Source organism: Oppia nitens, unplaced genomic scaffold, assembly GCF_028296485.1.
Source record: "Oppia nitens isolate AA-2021 unplaced genomic scaffold, nextdenovo-longstitch-racon4-pilon3 scaffold20_pilon_pilon_pilon, whole genome shotgun sequence".
In the NCBI taxonomy this organism is placed as follows: domain Eukaryota; kingdom Metazoa; phylum Arthropoda; class Arachnida; order Sarcoptiformes; family Oppiidae; genus Oppia; species Oppia nitens.
The window spans coordinates 146,986-170,153 of record NW_026533200.1 but is presented as its reverse complement, the minus strand read 5'-3'; the positions used below and the strand labels follow the sequence as shown (position 1 = coordinate 170,153).

Here is a 23,168-nt window from a genome sequence, read left to right as displayed (position 1 = left end):
ATTAATAAATATGTCTCAAAATTTTTAAAAAGTACATGTATTTTGAACTTTTAATTCTATTTACTTAAATTTATATAAATTTTTAACAGTATAAACAAATATAATTTTTTTTTTATATTTAATCAAATAATTATATCTAATTTTTTTGACAATAATTTTAAACTTATAAACACAAAAAAAAATTTATTACAAATATTTTAAAGAAAAATTAAATATAAATTTATTTAAAAAAAATAATAGTAAATAATATTTGTTTATATTTAAAATATAATTAAATTACTAATATGATATTATACATGTATTTCAATTACATATACATAATAAGTACAAATATTTTATTTAAAAAAAATAATCAAATAATCAAATTAATCAAATCTATAACACTATGAATTTAAAAACTTAATTAATAAAAAAAATATATAATAATTAAATAACATTTTTATTATGTTATTGAAATGTATAGTTAGTTATGTATTAGATATAAAAAAAATATTATTATTATTATTAAATTATTGGATCCCGTCTTTCGATGCCAACCACTAGCCGACGGGCCTGCAACAGGTCACGACCTTTATTGTAGACAACGGGGACATCAGTTAGATCGGGTAGACGACTGAATCGGTACAGTTTGGACAGTTTAGCCAATGTTAGCTTCAATTCTAACTGTGCAAATCGCATACCAATACAATTTCGGGGACCCGAACCAAACGGCAGGTATGTATAGGGTTTGATTTGGTGTCGATTGGCGGGCATAAACCGGTCGGGATTGAATCGGTCGGGTTCGGGATAGTTGTCAGGATCGTGATGTATAGCATAGACAGGTATCTCACATACGGTTCCCTTTTCTACTTGAATACTACCGGTGCTGTCGCTATCACTGACCAGTTCGATGTCTTCCATGGCCTTACGTTCCAATCGTAATAATGGCGGATATTTTCGCAATGTTTCCGATATCAGCGAATCGAGAAACGGTAGACTCAGGAGTAGTTCGTAATCAATATTACCGTCGGTTTGCTGAACGGCTACACCGTTAACCTCATCGTACAGCCGGTCCTGTAGTCGCGGATTCAATGCCAACTCATACGTACAGAATGCTAGTGTTGTGGCGGTTGTCTCGAAACCGGCCAAAAAAAACACAAAACATTGGCCAAGGATTTCCGATTCGGTCAAACGTTTGGCCGTAACGTTGGTCAGGGCTTCACGATTGGCTGTCAGTTCGTCTTCATTATCATTATCATCGTTGTTGACTACATCCCGGTGCTCGGCGTCCATCAATAGTTGCAAATAGTCGTTATGTTTGACACTACCATCACTATCACCATCAGCAGCAGCACCTGTTGTCTCCCGTCTCCTGATTGCCAACAGTTTGCGGGCCAGTCGTATGAAAAACTCGGAACCATTGCTTGATAGTTGCCTGAGTACGGGTAGACTCCGCCTGACCGGTGCCGGTATTAACCGAATCAATATCAGTCGCCAAACAGATATATTGAATACATTGTTTGCCGCGCGGATAAACTGATTGCTCGACTCGCCTGACGACTGGTCATCGGTATAGGTATCGGGTTTGATACTGAACGCGCACCGGGCTATCACATCCATAGTCAGATCGCCCATCAGTTTCTTCAATTCAATCGACCCGACCGGCTGCTGCCGTCGGCTGCTAACCAAACGGTCTAAATGGCCAACAAAATCATCGCAACACTGGCCAATCAATGGGTAAAGTTTCCGCAATTTTCCCGAAGTAAACGTTGGTGACGATATCGCTCGGACGCGTTTCCACGTGTTGTCGCGTGCGTTGAACATATTAAGTGCAATAGGATTGTTGTCTGAATCCCGATACCCGATATCCCGACGATTGCGAAATCGGTAAAAATCTTTGACCAGAATCTGTTTGATTAGGTCAGGGCTGCCGACAATTAGGACCGGTTCGGAGCCACTGTATTGGCTGTCCATAAAAAAAACAAAATGTTAGGTTTTTATTAGGGTATCCCATCCCCCCCCCATAACCCTACCCTAACCCCCCTCCCTTATATTTACCCAAATATTTGGCCAAATTTTCGGTACCAATCGATCTCTACTACGGGCATTGGCCTTAGATATATTGACAGATAATTACCGAAAACGGGTATCGGTTTGGGACCGGCAATGTTCCGTACCGTCCAATAGCTGAACACACGTTTCCATTTGCTATTTAATAATAATATTAAATAATTTTTTTAATATTAATTAATTTAATTAATTAATTATAAAATTACTTACAAATAATAGTATGTTAGGACCAAAACAATTATTGTTATTATAATTATAAACAATTTAACTGATAGTAAATAATCGGTAATTGTTTGCATTGTTTTAAGATATAATATAAAAACAAAAATATTTTATATTACTTATTATTATTTATTAGTGATTATTATGTAAGTATTTTTTTAAAAATCAATATAAATACAGTATTATTTAATTTTATTTGAGTTTTTTTAAAAATTATTTATTAAATTAATTTTTTAAAAATAAATTTAATTTGTTTAAATACTAATCAGTTTGTTTATACAGTATATATAATAAATTACTATTTATATAATATTTACACTATAAGTAATATATATTATATATAAACAAAATTAATATAAATAATTGCTATCATATATTATAGCAATACAATATCATCAAATAATAATGTGTCAATGTATTATATAAATATAATTTATTTATATATATATATTATATATAATACATTGACACATTTGATAAATATTATTAATAATATTATAAATATTTTATATATTTAAAATAATATACAGTTTACAGTAAATATCATAATTTTTATTGATTTACTTTTTAAAAAAAAAACTTAAAAATTTCCACTAAATTTCAAATAAATATATTGTTTTCATTGTTAATTAGTTAGTTAAAAATTTTATCAATAATTATATATATATATATATATATATATATAGATATTTATATTTATTTGAAATTTAGTGGAAATTTTTAAGTTTTTTTTTTTAAAAAGTAAATCAATAAAAAATATATTTAATTATTATTAATTGTAATTTTAATTAGTAAACCATAATATATTTATTACATTTTTTTAGTAAAAAATTATTTTAAACATAGTTTATACACAAACAAATCAAACCACCAAAAAAAATATTATATATTTTTATATAATTAAAATATTTTTAAAAAAAATTAACAAAAAAAAAATTGTGACCAAATTGTATAAATGTATAATTAAAATAAAAATCATTTGAAAAAAATTATTATTATTATTAACTAATAGCCAAATATAGGGCTTGTATTTGTTTGCTGAGCTACCAGTGCTTGAATCTGATCTCCGATGGCCATCGACTCTCTGGTTAACTTATCGCCAGCTGTTTGTACGGCATTACTAACCGATTGTTGTAGACTATCGGCACCGGTAGTCACACTATCCGATACACTAGTCGTCCTCCATTGGCCTAAACTGTTGGCCAAACTATCGATACCTGTGCGCAACGATACCAGCGATTGTCTACCGGTTTCACGCAATTCCATACTTCGGCTGTCCATTTGTTGGCCTAAATCAGCGGCTGTAGTGTTAACTAAATCGCGCAAACGTCCGGCCAATTTACGGCCACTAGTGGCCAGATTGGCTACGTTTTGCTGGACAGCAGTGCTATTTAGTTGAACCGCAGTTTCATTGCGTACAGCATCGATGGCCACTTGTATGGCACCCAAAGCTCGGGAAGTATCGTTGCCAGCTCTGGCCAATGCCCGCCTAAATCGTTGACTACCTGTCGTACGCAAATCACGGGCCACTTCAATGGAATTGTTGGCCAATTGGGCACTCAAATTGGCCAATCGGTCGGCGGCCATTGTAAACGCTTGCCTAACACGTTGTCGGGTCTCGTTGTTGTTGCCAATACCCGAACTGGCGTTGACCACTTGACCGTACAGTCCGTAGACAACACCGGCCTCATTGGTGGCCGCATCCCTTAGCCGGCGATTTACTAGTTCGGTAATGTTGGCCAACTGTCCGCGTAGTCCCTGAATGGCATCGCCAGCCGCTGTACGCAATTGTTCGCGCAGTTGGCCAGCATTTGCCAGAATTGAGTCCATCGACGGTAACGTTAGGTTAGTTTGTTGTTGTTGTTGTTGGTGTAGTCGTGTCCTCCATGAGCCCAGAGTTGTGTTCAAAAACTGGCCAATCGTTACAAATGGTGAGTCTATTGATCCGTTGATTAGTAATAATAATTAATTAATTAATTATAAGTTAAAAAATAATAATAAAATTAAAAGTTTTCTAATAATTTGATAAATAATTAATTAAATATTTATTTAATTTTATTTTTTGATAAATAAATTATTAAATAATTATAGCTAATAATAATAATAATAATAATTAATTATTAATTATAAGTTAAAAAAATAATAAAATTAAAAGTTTTCCAATAATTTGATAAATAATTAATTAAATATTTATTCAATTTATTTTTTGATAAATAAATTATTAAATAATTATAGCTAATAATAGTGTATATATAAATAAATTTATATTTCTAATTAATTAATTAATTAAAATAAAATTTTAAATATTATATTTAAAAAAACAATTATTTTTGATATAAAATTTATTAATAAATTTTATTGTATTAAATCAATATATTTTTTTAGTTTACCATTATTTGTATCCCGTTTAACAATTAGACTACAATTAACCGATGAAAACAATAAAATTGTTGTCAAAATTAACTTAATTAAAGTCATGTTTAAAAAACCAAAAAAAAAAATATTTTTAGTTTAACACTAGTTTTTGTTAATCTAATATAACATATAATTTTTTTTAAGTAAAATTTTTGGCTATTTATATATTAAAAATATTTAACAATTTTTTGTTGTTTTGTTTATTGAGTAATATATTTCACTGTAATTATTACACATAAACATACTGTACATACATATACACCAAAAAATAAAAAATAAAATAAATATTAATCACTAAAAATGTACTAAAATATGTCCCAATTATATATGATATAAACTTTAAGCTCGAGTACAAAGTTATTAATTATAAATATATATATATTTTTAATTTATTTTTAAAATAAATACAATTTCACTATAGAGTAGAGATTTTCATTAATTATTTATATTAATAGATATTTATAATACAAATAATATATAATACAGTATATGCTATTAGTTTTTTTTAAAAAATAATAATTTTTTTTTGTTTAAAAATTATATATATATATATATATGACATGATGATGACATTGAAAATATTATTGATTAAAAAATTATTTATTATTAAAAAAAACTTAATTATGAGTACAAATGTCCTCTAATATACTAATTATCAATATATATATATATATAATATTATTAATACTGTATAATATTTAACTATCTATAGCTATATACTCTATATTATTAATAATATATATATTTATCATTAATTATAAATAAATAATACTTATTATTAATTTTGTTGTATAATATTTTTTGATGCTTTAGTACATTAATAAATAATTCATTAATTTTTTTTTAAAAAAAATTATATATTATATAAATAATATATATTAGTTTATTATTTTAAAAATTTAATATAAATCAATAAAAAAAAGTTGAAAAATAAATAAAAAGCAAAACAAAAAAAACATTATAAATGTGATAGATTTTATAACAATAATAAAATAATTTTTTTATTTAATTAAACAATTTATTAAAATATTTATTGTTTTTTAAATTTAATATAAAACAAATCAAATCAAAACTTAATTAAATTATTATTATCAATAATTTACATTAAATATTTCTTATTAATTATTTTTGTATAATAAATACTATAATATTACTGCAATAAATTAAAATTAACGCAATAATTGTATTTTAATTAATATATATTTAAACAAAAAAAACTTAATAATTATAATAAAACATTTAAACAAACAAACAAACAAAATAATAACTAAAAAATTTCAAAATTATTATGCAATCATATCCTTGTTTGATAGGATTATCTAAAAATTAATTAATTATTTAATTAATAAATATATTATATTTAAAAATTTTACAAACAAATGTTAATTTTCACATTAAGATATAATATATATATATTAATATCAATTTAAAAGATTATTGTTTTCTATATAAATAGACTTTTATGATTATAAACTAATATTTTATTATATATTTTTAAAGTCTATTATTTAAAAATAATTATTTTAAAGTTAATATTTTTTTTTAAAAAAATGAAAGTTATATTATTGATTGGTTTATTATGTTGTCTAGCATATGGTTAATATTTAAAAACTAATTATTTAATTTATTTAATTAATAATATAAATTATTTACATTATTTACAGTACTATAAATTTAAAAAAATTTATTTATATTTATATTAAATTTTTATCTAAAAATTTTATTTATATTTGTTGTCAAATAAACAACAACACTATAGGATTGCCAACTGATAGTAATGTTGAACGACTACCCTATGAATGGAATCCATTCATATTGAATGTTAAGATAGTTATCGCTGAGATTCAAACAGTTAAGTCTATTGTTGAAAAAGATATCGACGAACACCCGGATGATAGGTTAGACCATCTAAAATGGATCGACAGTTTGCTGGTATCAGTACAGGGGGTAAGATATATATATTGTATGTGTATGTGTATGTGTATGTGTATGTGTATGTGTATGTGTATGTGTATGTGTATGTGTATGTGTATGTGTATGTGTATGTGTATGTGTATGTGTATGTGTATGTGTATGTGTATGTGTATGTGTATGTGTATGTGTATGTGTGTATGTGTATGTGTATGTGTATGTGTATGTGTATGTGTATGTGTATGTGTATGTGTATGTGTATGTGTATGTGTATGTGTATGTGTATGTGTATGTGTATGTGTATGTGTATGTGTATGTGTATGTGTATGTGTATGTGTATGTGTATGTGTATGTGTATGTGTATGTGTATGTGTATGTGTATGTGTATGTGTATGTGTATGTGTATGTGTATGTGTATGTGTATGTGTATGTGTATGTGTATGTGTATGTGTATGTGTATTATAATAAACAGTTAGTGTATAAAATATTATTTGTCTATTTTTAAATATTAAACATTGATATCTCTAAACTTGTTATTCAATTTTATATATATATATATATAAATATTATATACTGTTTATATAATATCTTATATAATTATATTATCTAAAAATTATCATATGATTAGAATTACTGTATATAATAAACTAAATAATATAATTTATATAATAATTGTTAATAAAAAAAATTATATATAATTTAAACAATTTTTTAGATAGTTTATAATTTAATAAATTTTATATAAAAATTAATCTAGATACAAACATATATAGACGATGAATTTAAATCTAAAGATGAATTGACCCAGTCACAAATTGAGGAACTGGATGGCTATAAGATAAAGGCGCTCAGATATCACCAGGAGCTGGATGATTTACGTAAAAAAATATAATTATAATAATTATTTAATTATAATAATAATAAACAACAAAAATAAAACAACAAAAATTATAAATATTTTTTAATTAATAATGTATTAAATTGAATAAATTCAAAAAAAAAATTTAATAATTATTTTTTATTTTGAAATATAAATATCTATATATAATTTTTTTATTATTATTTATATTTAAAAAAAATCTATATATATATAAATAATTGCTATTTAAATACTACCATAAATATTATTAATAATTATAATATAATAGTTTTATATATACTGTAAATATTGATAATAAATGTTTCGATATTATAGATAATAATTTGTTATAGAAAATTAATTTTTTTCTAAAAATATGCAATATTTTAATATTTATTTTAAAAAAGTGTAATTATTATAATTATAATTATTATTATTATTCAATACAATTAATTTTAATTAAATTATTAGTTTTTGTAATATACTAAACGGCCGTTCAATCATAATATATGCCAAATAACTTAATACCAATGTATAGAGTAATGCTTGTAAACAGGTTTTAAACTATAATAATAAGTTATAAAAAAATTAAATTTAGTTAAAAAATACAAATAACTTAAATAATTTAAAAATAGACTTAATATTATGTATAATAAAACTAAAATAAATATAAATAGTTATTGTAATAAACAAAAATACAAAATAATTAATTTTTTAAAATAATTTTTGTTAATAATTTTTGTTAATAATTTTTGCTAAATAATTTTCTAAATAATTTTTGTTAATTATTTTTGTTAATAATATTGCTATTAATTTTGGTAATAATTTTCTAAATAATTTTGTTAAATAATTTTTTTTAAAAATAAACTAAATAATTAAAAGTTTTAATTAATAATAAATATATATAAATATAATTACCACATGTGTGATCGTATAATAAATCAATTTGTTTGTATTGAATGCAAAATAATACAACACTACTGTATGATAGAGATAGATCTGAAACGATAGCCGACTAATTAGCTCCAGTGGCCGACAACCGAGTAGACGATTGGCCAGTCGGCCGCAACCGACAGCACTGGCAAACAACATATACGCCCAACACACTGACCATACGGTACGATTGATTGAACCGTATAGGACTGGCCAGTGGCCGTAATAATCATGGAAATAACCCGATGCCCAGCCATAGGTTATCAATGATATTATAATATTAATTAAACTGCATATTAGCCATAAACTAATGTTTAGTTTCTTAGTTTTTAATTCAAACAAACAAACAAAAAAATTAATTAAATTTTTTTTATATAACAATAATAAAAATACTAATAATAAATATTTATGTTATTATTATTAATAATAAATAAAAACTAATACTAGATATATAATAATACTATTATTAGAATATTATTTTCAATTAATAATATTGTTATTATAATACATTAATAAATAAATAATATTATATTTAATTTTTCAATTGTTTTTTATATAACTATAATAATAATAATAAATATTTATGTTATTATTATTATTAATAATATTTTTTTAAATAAAAATAAACTAATACTAGATATTTAATTAATACTATTATTAATATTTTTTCAATTAATAATATTATTATTATAATACAACAATAAATAAATATTATATAATATTTAATTTTTAAATATTTTTTTAAAGTAATATATAACTGTATTATTAATGATAATAAATATTTTTATGTTATTATTTATATTATCAAAAAAATAAAATAATTAATTATAGATATTTACAACAGTATATAATATTTATATTACTGTATTAGTTATTATTATTAATAAAAAACTTACCATGTTAATTTTGATAGTTGATTTATATTTATCATAGAAATAACCAGTTAGTATACCAACACAATAGGGACTTAAATGACTAAATAGTTTTAAATAAATCATTGTATCTAAATTGTGATCGCTAAATTTTTTTTAAAAAAAAAATAATTAATTAATAGTAAATATTTTACAGTTTTTATTAATATTTTTTAAATTTAATTAATTAATTATTAAAATTACTAGCTAGCTCGTATATGTGTAGGTTTAATACGATAGGTAACTAATAGATAACCAATGTATAGACAACAACAAAAAATTGTCAACAAATTTATGATTAAACCAATTGTTTGTTTTCTAAAAAAAATTAAAAATTAAAAAAAATATATAAATAAAAAAATATAAATAAAAAAAAAGTTTTATTTAGTTAGCGCAAAAAAAACAAGAAACTAAATTATAATTATAATTAATTGTATTTAAAATAATTATATTTTTTTAAATTTAGAATCTAATTTAGTATTTTTTAATTAAGTAATTAATTAATTAAGTAATTGATACCTGGTACTTTTGCTAGCTAATAATATGATAAATATCGGTGATATTGCAAACAATTGTATATCAACTGCCAGTGACCACGTTTGATGGACACACTAATTAATTAAATAATAATAATAATTTTAATTAAAAATAACTTCAAATAAATTTAAAATTCATAAAAAATACTTAATAATAATAATTAGAAAATATTAGAAAAAATATTTATAAATACTAAATAATAATAATTAGAAAATATTTATAAATACTAAATAATAATAATTAGAAAATATTTATAAATAATAAATAATAATACCCTAAATAAATAAATGATAAAATTATTAATAAATATTTATTTTATTTATAAAAATCTATTATTTATTATTTTAAAAAAACTATTATATTATAAATAGTTTAATGATATTTTAATTTAAAAATCTAATTTGTATTTTAAATTATTTTAAAATAAATAAATTATTTATTGTTGTTGTTAATAAAATTAAAAATAGATAAAAATAAAATATTAAATGATTATTTTAAATTTTTAAATTTTTAAATTTTTTTAGTTATAAAACTTACTACTTGATAATAATTGTTAATAAAAAACAGATTAGTCCACCAATACTGTTGACAGGTTAGCTCCATTAGCTTAACATACAGGTGCCACAGGGGTCCTGTACCCCATATTTCTAACAATATAAAACTACCGATCAATGCCAATACGGATGGCATAAATCTAAGGTAACGTTTCGCTAGTAGACTAGCATAACAACGGGACAGTTGTATTATCCCGTAGTTGTTAGTGTTGTCCGATTTTACCCGAAATTTTCTGGCCATAGCTATCAGTGCCATAGAGTTCAGGAAACCCGACAACACGAAAAATGTGTCCACCCATTGGCTGCCGTCGACAAACATTTCTATACCTAATTGTTTATCCAGTTTATGGACGTCCTTAATGTTATCTGTAATATATATATATATAATTGTGTGTTTAGTTGGATGACAAAAAAATATATTACATGTATGTATGTCTGTGTATGTGTGTGAGTGTGTATGTGTATGAGTGTGTATATTTGTGTCTATATATATTTATAAGTGTTTGTGTCTATATATATATATATATATAAGTGTGTATGTGTGTGTATATATGTATGTATATGTATATATATGTATGTGTGTGTATGTATGTGTGTGTATGTATTTGTGTATGTATTTGTGTATGTATTTGTGTATGTATTTGTGTATGTATTTGTGTATGTATTTGTGTATGTATTTGTGTATGTATTTGTGTATGTATTTGTGTATGTATTTGTGTATGTATTTGTGTATGTATTTGTGTATGTATTTGTGTATGTATTTGTGTATGTATTTGTGTATGTATTTGTGTATGTATTTGTGTATGTATTTGTGTATGTATTTGTGTATGTATTTGTGTATGTATTTGTGTATGTATATTAAATATTGATATATTATTTATTATTATTATTATTTATAAGATATATAAATTATTTTTTTGTTATAAAATAAATAGCATTTTTTTTATATAATAAAGTTCTAGAATATTGTTAATAAAATAAATAAATAAATTATTAATTATTTTAAAATTAATTATAAATTAAATATGTTTTTTAATTTCTAATTCACGATTTATTAGAAATATTTTACAATTAAAATAAATAAATAATTATTTTTATATTTAATATATATATATACTATATTAATAACTATTAATATAAATATGATATTATTATACATACATGCAATTATACGTATAACTATTGATGTATGTCCATGGGCTAGGAAATACATGCTTAAAACACGTATACCATGAATACAGTTGATAACTGTATCATCACTTTTAGTAGTAGTAGTAGTAGTAGTAGTATTAGGGCTACCTGTGCTCATCAATAATTGTTTAGTGTTAGTATAGGCCGAAAATGCTAACAATAGTTCATATAGTTTTGATGATTTAGTTTTAGTTTTGATAGCTTTTAATAAAATAAAAATTTAAATAATTATTAATATATTTATTAAATAATTTAATTAAAGTTATTGTATTTTTTTTGTAAATTATTATTATTTGTTTTTTTTATAAAAAATAAATAATTTACCTAATTTTTTGTTGTTATTGTTAAATTTTAATTTCAAATCTAATATAGTGCCAATAAATGTCATAATAATTATCAAACCAAATATTAAACTAATAATTAAAAATAATAATAATTTAATTAAAATAACATCTAAATAATTAATATTTACAAAATAAAAAAAAATTTTAAACAATTTATTAATAAAATAAAAATTACAATATATATCAACTATGTTAGTGAATATTTGATTTTTTTAAAAATTAAATATTAAAATTAAAATATAACAACAATAATTTTAAAAAACATACCTGATCAATTTATGATACCATCTAAACGGTTGATATTTTTCATTGAGATTGTCCATCAAGTAATCACTGTTTGTTTGAACTTTTTAAATATAAAAATATATATATAGTATAACAATAGCATTATATTAATATAACTATTATTAATATCTATTTTAAAAAAAATATTTGTTTACAAATATATATATTTGTTATTTAATAAAACAAACAATTTTTGTTGTTGTAAATTAACCTAAAAATAAAATAAATAATATATTTATATATACTTATATCAATAAAGTTGTCCAAATCATAGGTATTACAAAACTGTTTGTTATTATTATTATTATTATCATTATATGTTAGATACGGACAGGTATTATGGCTATAGTTGTTGTTGATGTTGTTGTTGTTGATTACCGATACAGTAGTATCCATATAGTGGTCAAACAAATAGTTTAAAACAGTATTATCGCTAACATTATCCGTATGACAATAAACTAACAATTGTTTATTAGTTAAATAAATTGATTGAATTATAAATAATATAACAATTATAACATTAATTATATAAGTTTTATTATACATTATTAACTAATTAATTAACTTAATAATAATGATAATCTAATAGTATCAAAAAATAAATATTTTTAATTATTTTTTAATATACATATATATATATATATATACTGTAGTTTAGTTTAATTATGTTTTTTTTTATTTGTAAGTACAGTATGATTAGCGAAAAAAACAAAAAATATAATATTAATAATAATAAAACAATTTTTTTTTATTTCTCAATATAATAGTATTCAGGTGTTTATAATAAAAATGTAAATAATTTAATAACTTTTTTTTTAAATGCAATATCATTAAAGGATTTATTTTTTACGAAAATACTTTATTTTTTATTTAATCAAAAATTATAATGTATTTTATTTTTAAAAAAATATTTTTTAAACTATAAATTTTTCTTAAAATATGTTTTTTATTTAAAAAAACATATATTTTATAATATTATTATTATTATTTGTTGTTGTTGTTGTTGGTTGTATACATAATTAAATTTTAATTAAACTATAATATTTTATTTTCAATAGTTTTTTTTATTATTATTTTCAAATTTTAGTTTTAATAGTGTATAATAAATTACAATAACTTATATATATATATATTTTTTATCAATAGGTCAATGTTAATAATTATAATAATTTAGTAAATAAATGTTTATGCTATATCATTATAAATACTAATAAAAAAAAATTTTTTTTTATCAAAATCATAGTATATTTTATACTTACTTTATTTAATGTATATAAATTTTAAAAAAAAAATACAATAAAATACTTTTTATATAAAATATATTATATAAAAACATATATACAAAATTTATTAATTACTAATATAATAATAATAATAATTATTGTATATATTATTTTGGAAAATAAAATACTTTTATGAAAATATTATTACTATTTATTTTAATTAATTAATATTAAAAAATAAAACAAAAAATAAAACAAATAGTATTTTTTATTAATAAATTATTTAGACATTCAAAAACATATACAGTAAAAGTTATTTTAAATTACTTATTATTATTATTATTATCATTACTTTTATTACTACTATCAGTAATTTTTTTACTATTAATTTTGTTGTTGTATGAAAACAATAATATATCACCCAATCTAATAAATGGACGTTCGATAAGGATATACCCGAAAAAACCAATCAAATAGGATACTAGTATTATTTGAATAGCAGTTATTATCTATATATATATAAAATAAATAATTATTAATAACTATTTATACAATATATATATAATAAATTAATTTAATAAATAAGAAATTAATTAAATAAAAAAATTAATTAAATAAAAAAATTAATTAAATAAAAAAATTAATTAAATAAAAAAATTAATTAAATAAAAAAATTAATTAAATAAAAAAATTAATTAATTAAAAAAAATTAATTAAATAAAAAATTAATTAAATAAAAAAATTAATTAAATAAAAAAATTAATTAAATAAAAAACTTAATTAAATAAAAAAAGTAATTAAAATAAAAAAATTAATTAAATAAATAAAAAAATTAATTAATTTAATAAATATATACCAATTGTCCCAATGAATAGTTAATCAATTGTTTTGAACTGAAAACAAAATGATAGATAACTGTTGAATGATAGAGATATGCCTGAAATGATAGCCGAGCTAACGGTACTAACGGTGGCCACGATAGTAGCCGATTGGCCACCGATGGCCAACCCTGTAGTCTAGTAGTACTAGTAGTAGTAGTATTGATAGTACAACAACTGTAGACAATATATGACCAGCACAGGGCCCATAGGGTACGGTGTATTGAGCCGTATAGCCAGCTAACAGGGTTACGGTAGCCAATGAAACCCGATACCCATACATATATGACTGATATGATTGAGGTGTTTATTGTTAAACACATTAGCCATAGAATTGTATTCAATTTCTAAAATTGTTATATTAATTTTAAAAAAAAAAATATTATTATTAGTAGTAGTAGTACCGTAGAATCGTGTTTTATTTCCCATATGTAAATTAATCAAAAAAAAAATATAAAATAACATTTTAATATGTTAAAATACTCGCATTTTTTAATTATCCCTGATAATAATTAAACAGTAAATTATTATACATAGTAAAAAAACTATATTTTTTATATGGATAAAAAAATATATTTTTTATATGGTAAAAAAACTATATTTTTATATGGTAAAAAACTATATTTTTTATATGGTAAAAAACTCGCATTTTTACCACCCCTGATAAAACATTAAATTATTATACAAAATAAAAAAAACTATAATTTTCATATATGTGATAAAATTCGCATTATTCCCCCTCCCTAGACTTTTCATACATTTCCATATGGGAGAAAAAAACCCGATTTAACGGTAATTGTAATTTTTTATTTGAATTCAAAAAAAAAATAATAAAAAACCCCCCATTACCTTGCTAATTTTAATACTATTCCTATAGTTAACATAGATATAGGCTAATAAAATACCCAGACAATATGGACCAATATGGTCGATAATTTTCAAATAAATTCTATCAACATAATTTTGGTCGCTAAAATTGTTTTTAAAAAAAATTAATTGTAAACTTATAGTAATAATAATAATAAATTAGATTTTTTTTACAAAATTGTTTTTATCTGTGTCGGTGTCAAACCATTTTGGCCAATCACTACACCAATCCATGTACAGGCAGCTAATATTGTCAATAAATTGATAGCAATTCCCAATTTTTGTAATCTATAAATAAATAATTAATTATTTTTATTTTAAAAAAATTAAGTTTTAATTTTTTAAAAAATAATAATAATAGTTATATTAATATTATTAATAGTTAAATTAATATTATTAATATAACTATTAATATTAGTAATAGTTATATACTTGATATTATTTTGATATTAAAACTTAATTTATAAACTATTATTATCTAAATAATAATAATAATATTAATAGTTATATTTTGATATAATTAACTAAATAATAATAATATCAAGTATAACTCATTTATATAATTATTATTTAGCTAATAATAAGTTTATTTTTTATTAAAAAATAAAAATAAATTTTACTTTTTATTATTAGTAGCTAGCAACATTATCAAAATTGGGGACAGTAATAATAATTGCATATCAGCTGCCAATGACCAGGTATGTAAAGCACACTATATATTAATATATAAATTAAATTAAATTTTTTAAAAAATAAGCTAGATAATATTTTTTTTAAAAATAGTTAAAATAATACTAATAATAATTTTACATGATTAAATTGTCTAATATTATTAATATATAATAAATGTGTCCACCAATATTGATGGCATGTTTGTTGAACTTCATTGACATACAGGTGCCATAGGGGTCGTCCAGTAAACAGTAGTTCGCCAGCAATTGTTGCCCAAATAAATGCCAATACCGACGGTGTTATCCTTATATACCTTTTGGCTATCGCTATCAACCAATAACCGATTGTTGGCAATCGTCCCGTTTTATTAACCCATTTGATAATACCGTAGGCGTTCAGGAATCCCGAAACCAGGAAAAATATATCAACCGAATGGGTAAAATTCATTACAGATTGTAACCAAAATGTTTTCTCCAATTGTCGGACGTCATCAACATTTGCTAATTAATTAATTAACTAATTAATTATTTAATTAATATTTACTATAATTAATTATTTAATTAATATTTGCTAATTAATTACTTAATTAATATTTGCTAATTAATTACTTAATTAATATTTACTATAATTAATTATTTAATTAATATTTGCTAATTAATTACTTAATTAATATTTGCTAATTAATTACTTAATTAATATTTACTATAATTAATTATTTAATTAATATTTGCTAATTAATTACTTAATTAATATTTATTATAATTAATTTTTAATAAAATTTTTCGTAATTATAGTTTTAATTTTTTTTAAATACTAATAAAATTCAATTATTATTATTACTATATTCAAAAAACTTTATAACTATTTATATCTAGATATATATAAATATATATTAAAAAATAAATTAAACTTAAAAATCATAATCTTAAGTATATTAAAAACTGCTATTGATTTTTAAATAAATAAATAAATATTATTTGATAGTTATTTAATCGTAATTGTTTTAGTTGAATAAAAAATATTATTTAGTAGTTATTATATATAATTTTTTTTATCATAATTATCTAATTTTAATATTTATTTTTTAAGTTTTCTTATTGTTGTTATATTTTTATATATTATTTTTTAAAAATTATATCAATTATTAATTATTTTTTATTAATTATTTTTTTGATAAGCTAACTATACCTGCAATCAATCTTGTATCAAAACTAGTATGTGTAGCTACAGTAATAACCATTGATATAATACGTATACCATTCAGACAGTCAATGGTATCATCGGTTTGRCTACCGGTGCTCAACAAAAACAACTGTCCAGTGTTTGTATAGACAGAAAAAGCTGTCAATGATTTCAATAGTTTTGGATATTTTGATAGTATTACTAAAAAAATTAAAATTTTTAGATTTAAAAAATATTATTAAAAAAACTTTAAATAATAATCTAAATTACTGCTAAATAATAATTAAATATATAAATAAAAGTTATATTAATAATAATAGTATAAAATTAAAAAAAAACTTAATAATAATAATAATAATTTAATTTGTTATTAATATTTAACTAACTAATAAATTATTACCAATTTTTTCAAATTTATTTGAAATTATTAAAACATCAACTATTGTACCGATAATTGTTAGCAATAATATTGATAAAAATATTGATCTATAAAAATGTAAACAAAAATAATATTATATATTATTAAATGAGATTAATATATATTAAATAATAATAATAATAATTTATTTATTTATATTTTTTTACATAATTACTATATGATACCAATGCCATGAATTTTGATAATTTTGTTTTACATAGCGATTATTGTTAGACATTAATGTTGAACTTTGTTTTGATACTAAATCAATTAATTAATTAATTAATTAAAATAATTTTTTTCAATAAATTATTAAAAAAAAATTTCAAAATACTTATATGAAAAAAGTTGTCAAAATCGCTTAAATCACAAACATCTAGTGATATAACTAGTGGACAGTTAGTTTCGGTGTTATTATTATTATTAGCTATACTATTGTTGGCCATCCCTACTACTGTTACCAATTTGTTGGCCATATATGTATCAAACAAATAGTCGATAACAACATTATCTTGAAAACAATTGACTAAACTATTGTTTGATTGATTAGTAATAATTGTTGTTATTATTAGTAAATATGTAACAAATTTTATTAATATATTTAAATACATAATAATTACTTAGTATTAGTATTTAGAGAAAAATAATAATAATATTATTATTATTATTAAGTATTAAATAGTGAAAAAAAATATTAGTTATAATTTAAAATTATAAATTGTTTATTGTTTTTTTTATTGTTAATTATAAATACTTTAGTTTATTTTTATTATTTTTTTCAATAACATTCAATTACAATGCATTTTTTTTAAAAATAAATATTTACAATACTTTTTGAATACTTTAATATATTTTTTTTATTATTGAAACTATGTTAATAAAAATTTATTTATTTTTTTTATAAGTTTTAGTATTATATTAATATTATTTTTTTTATAAATACAATAATAATTTTATTATAATTAAATATCAATAGAATAAAATATAATTAATTATTTTATATATATATATATATATATATATATGATATGTTGATTGAGTTAAATATTTATTAAAACTAAATGTTATAAATATTTTGATATAAAAAAATTGATACATTTGGTTAGAAATAATAATTTAACAAAAAAAATAAAAATTTAATTAATATTTTGTTACTTTTTAAAAATTTTTATGAATAATTTCATTCATTTATTTTAAAAAAAAAATAAAATACAAATATTAATTGTTTTATTTTTTTTGACTAAAATAACGTGTATTTTCATTGATTGAATAAATATTTGTTTTAAATAATACAATCATTTTTTTAAATCCATAAAAATTAAAATTATTTTATTATTAAAGTTTCATACAAAAAAATAAATAAAATAATAACATGTTTTATGATTTAACAACATTGTTTGCACAATCCTATTAATAAAATAATAATAATAATAATAATAATAATAATAATATATATATATAACTATAATTTATACTTAATTAATTAATTATTTTATTTAAATATATAKATATATWTATTTATAAATTAATTAAAATCAAAAAAAATATATAATGTATTACTACAATACTTACATAATAGGCTTTTAAATAATCGTAATATTTTTGGGCAATTTTATCGAAATCATTCATAAATTTTTCCGTTTGTTTATTTAGTATACAATCTTCAAACTTATCGGAACATTGGCTTAATATAAGTAGTTTTATTATTTGTTTTGTTTCCGATTTTTTGTTATTTATTTTTAATATATCGACTTTAGTATAGGTGCTCAGCTCCTGATCCATATCAGCTGATGACATACATTGTTCCTCAAATTTTAGCCACTTTTTTAAGTTTTTAATTTTTTAAAAAACAATTAAATTAATTAATTAAATTTATAAATATATAGTAATTTTTATATTTTTATTATATTTATTTTTTTTAATATAAGACTACTAATCAAATAAGTTATTAATTTAATAATTTAATTTAATAAAAAATAAATATATATTGAATATTATATATAATTTATATAATATACAATATATTATACTCTATATAATATACACTATATTATACTTTATATAATATACAGTATATTATACTTAATATAATATACAGTATATTATACTTTAATAAATATATAGTAATTTTTATATTTTTATTATATTTATTTTTTTTTAAATATAAGACTACTAATCAAATAAGTTATTAATTTAATAATTTAATTTAATAAAAAATAAATATATATTGAATATTATATATAATTTATATAATATACAATATATTATACTCTATATATATATATATATATTTATATAATATACAGTATATTATACTTAATATAATATACAGTATATTATAATAAATATATAGTAATTTTTATATTTTTATTATATTTATTTTTTTTTTAAATATAAGACTACTAATCAAATAAGTTATTAATTTAATAATTTAATTTAATAAAAAATAAATATATATTGAATATTATATATAATTTATATAATATACATTATATTATACTTTATATAATATACAGTATATTATACTTTAAATAATATACAGTATATTATACTTTATATAATATACAGTATATTATACTTTATATAATATACAGTATATTATACTTTATATAATATACAGTATATTATACTTTATATAATATACTGTATATTATATATAATATATACATATGTACTGTATATTTAAAAAAAATATCTTTAGAGAGAGAGAGAGAGAGAGAGAGAGAAAGAGAGAGAGACTAAATAAAAAATTTTAACAAAATATTTCAAACAATTCAAAACAAGTTTGTAATAATTGTAATAATTTTTTTAGCAAACAAACAACAAAACTAAAATTATTTTATTTTTTAAAAATACTTTATCTTTTAATTGTTTGACATCATTGGATACACTGTTCATTGATTTGATTTCGCAATCAATTATCTTTCGGACGATTTCCGTATCAGTTTTATTAGGCATACAAAACAATTGTTGAAATTTATAGACATTTTCACTGATATTGTRATCATTGATAGTATTATTATTATTATTATTATTATTATTATTATTATTATCATCTGATTTACTAATTATTAATAAAAACCAATTGTTTATTATGAATAATACAAATAAAATTAACATGGATATTTTAGTAAACATTTTTTTTAAAAAATAATATTAAAAAATAGTTAATAAAATATTTAGTAAAAATTTTATTTTGATTAATAGTTAAATAAATTAAAAAAATCTTTATCTATTAGTTTAGTTATATTATATTATTTAATTTAAAATTTTTCAGAAAAAAAAGTTTATGCTGTATATAGATAATTAAAAATGAAAATTGTTTTTTAAAATTAAAGTTTTTAATAAATAAATAGTTTGCATAATAAACAGCTAATTAAATACTATATTATTTTATGTAAAAAAACAATTTTTTTTTKCAAACACTAATTAGTTAAATAATATATTTGTGATTTATTTTTGACATTGAATTCAAATTTTCCAATATTTATTAACCTGGATTATTTATACATAATTAGTTTTTTTAATTAATTRTTATATACTGTTATTTATGATAATTAGTCTATTTGTATATAATATATATATATAATATATTTAGWTTAAATATATAAAAATAATAATATATGAATAAATAATATTAAATTTAAAATAGGCTAATTGATAGAAAATTAATTAAAATTTAAATATAATTTAATAAATAGTTTTTCTTATAAAAATAAATTTATTATTTTCTAATAAACTAATGACAACGTTTTTTTTTGATTAATTTTTTTATCATATAATTTTATTTATCAAATAAATTTAATTTATATAAATTCAATAAATAAATAATTATTGAATTTATTTAAAATATTAGTTTTTAATTTAWATTATTTAATTTTTTCGTAAAAATTATTATTATCACCAAAAAAATTAKTTGATTATTATATTGTTTTTTTCACAYTTWAAAAAAACAAATAAATRTTTTATGATTTAAGAACATTGTTTCCACATTCCTAWTAAAAAAATTATTAAAATAATTAAAATATTAATATATATATATATATCTATTAATTAGTCTAAATTTTTTATTAATATATATTATTTTTACAAAAAAAATATAATTATTTAATTAAATTAAATTACAAAAACAATTATTATTATTACAACTTACATAATAAACTTTTAATGAATCGTAATATTTTTGGGCAACTTTCTCGAAATCTTTCATAAATTTTTCAGTACGTTTAGTTGCTAGACAGTCGCCAAATTTATCTGAACATGATTGTAATAATTTTAATTTTATTAAAAAATTTTCCGATTTTATATCCACTTTAGTATAGTCGGCCATTTCCTGATCCAAATCAGCCGTTGTTATACATTGTTCACCAAATTTTTGCCACTTTTTTTTAAAAATAAAAAAAAAATAATTAACTAAAATAATTAATTAATTAAATTCATAATAAATATTAATAATTTATATATATATATCATATACACTATTATATACACTATTATATACACTATTATATACACTATTATATACACTATTATATATACTATTATATACACTATTATATACACTATTATATACACTATTATATACACTATTATATAAACTACTATATATTGAATTTTTTAAAAAATATATATATATATAATATAATATAAATCTAATTTACAATAATATCATATATGTACAGTATATATATATAGAGTATAATTAAATTTTAATAATAATATATAATATTAATTTACTTATGTATTATTTATTTAGATATTTATTATTAATATATTTTATTCGCATAAAAATTAATTAAATTTTTATAATATTTATATGTATTATTAATAATATTATGATATAAATGATATATTAATTTATTAGTTTTTTTCAAATATTTAGTTATAAATAATTATAATTTAATATATAATTTAAATAAAACTATATCTAATTTAAGAGATTTAGAGACAGAGAGACAGAGAGACAGAGAGAGACAGAGAGAGACAGAGAGACAGAGAGAGACAGAGAGAGACAGAGAGAGACAGAGAGAGACAGAGAGAGACAGAGAGAGACAGAGAGAGACAGAGAGAGACAGAGAGAGACAGAGAGAGACAGAGAGAGACAGAGAGAGACAGAGAGAGACAGAGAGAGACAGAGAGAGACAGAGAGAGACAGAGAAAAATTAAAATTTTCAAAAAAAATTTATTAATAAAAAATAAACTAAAATTACTTCAGCTTTCAATTGTTTGACATCATTGGATACACCGTTCAATGATTTGATTTCGCAATCAATTATCTTTCGGACGATTTCCGTATCGGTTTTGTTAGGCATACAAAACAATTCCGTAAATTTACGGGAATTTCTATTAAATTCATGAACATTGAAATTATTATCGGCTTTAATAATAATAATATTTAATAATAAACAATTGATTAGTATTAACAATACCAATAATGTTAACATTTTTTTTAATATACTAAGTTATAATTTTTTTTATATAATAATTATATAAAAATTAAAACTAATAATAATTTTAAAATAATTAAAAATCAATTAATATATATATATATATTTCTAATCATTAATTTTTTATTTATTAATTGGTTTTTTTTGTTTTTTGTTTAATCAGTATATAGTTTATTAAACTATTGTATTACAAACTTAAATAAATAAAATTATTTTAGAAAATAAACTGGGTAAACAAATTTAATTTGTCTAATTTTATATCCAAACACG

At 19.6% G+C, this 23,168-nt stretch overlaps 4 protein-coding genes across 4 annotated transcripts; 1 reads left to right on the top strand and 3 right to left on the bottom strand.

Moving 5' to 3' along the window:
- Positions 1 to 504: 504 nt before the first annotated feature.
- LOC128953100 (thromboxane-A synthase-like) lies at positions 505 to 2,338 on the bottom strand. Its single transcript, XM_054298574.1, has 3 exons — positions 2,260 to 2,338; positions 2,038 to 2,187; positions 505 to 1,945 (listed from the first exon to the last, which is right to left on the bottom strand). Exons 2-3 carry the CDS (start codon positions 2,085 to 2,087, stop codon positions 505 to 507), a joined length of 1,491 nt encoding a protein of 496 aa, XP_054154549.1. The 5' UTR covers positions 2,088 to 2,187; positions 2,260 to 2,338.
- An 876-nt stretch (positions 2,339 to 3,214) lies between these two features.
- Positions 3,215 to 4,819, bottom strand: LOC128953204 (uncharacterized). The gene is made up of 2 exons (XM_054298679.1): positions 4,662 to 4,819; positions 3,215 to 4,208 (listed from the first exon to the last, which is right to left on the bottom strand). The coding sequence occupies exons 1-2, from the start codon at positions 4,747 to 4,749 to the stop codon at positions 3,277 to 3,279; spliced, it is 1,020 nt and encodes a 339-aa protein (XP_054154654.1). The 5' UTR covers positions 4,750 to 4,819; the 3' UTR covers positions 3,215 to 3,276.
- Positions 4,820 to 6,228: 1,409 nt separating this feature from the next.
- LOC128953212 (uncharacterized) lies at positions 6,229 to 7,517 on the top strand. Its single transcript, XM_054298688.1, has 3 exons — positions 6,229 to 6,282; positions 6,446 to 6,633; positions 7,355 to 7,517. The coding sequence occupies exons 1-3, from the start codon at positions 6,237 to 6,239 to the stop codon at positions 7,487 to 7,489; spliced, it is 369 nt and encodes a 122-aa protein (XP_054154663.1). The 5' UTR covers positions 6,229 to 6,236; the 3' UTR covers positions 7,490 to 7,517.
- Positions 7,518 to 15,349: 7,832 nt separating this feature from the next.
- Positions 15,350 to 22,797, bottom strand: LOC128953099 (uncharacterized). The gene is made up of 5 exons (XM_054298573.1): positions 22,662 to 22,797; positions 21,605 to 21,832; positions 17,040 to 17,163; positions 16,075 to 16,351; positions 15,350 to 15,467 (listed from the first exon to the last, which is right to left on the bottom strand). The coding sequence occupies exons 1-5, from the start codon at positions 22,761 to 22,763 to the stop codon at positions 15,350 to 15,352; spliced, it is 849 nt and encodes a 282-aa protein (XP_054154548.1). The 5' UTR covers positions 22,764 to 22,797.
- Positions 22,798 to 23,168: the final 371 nt, after the last annotated feature.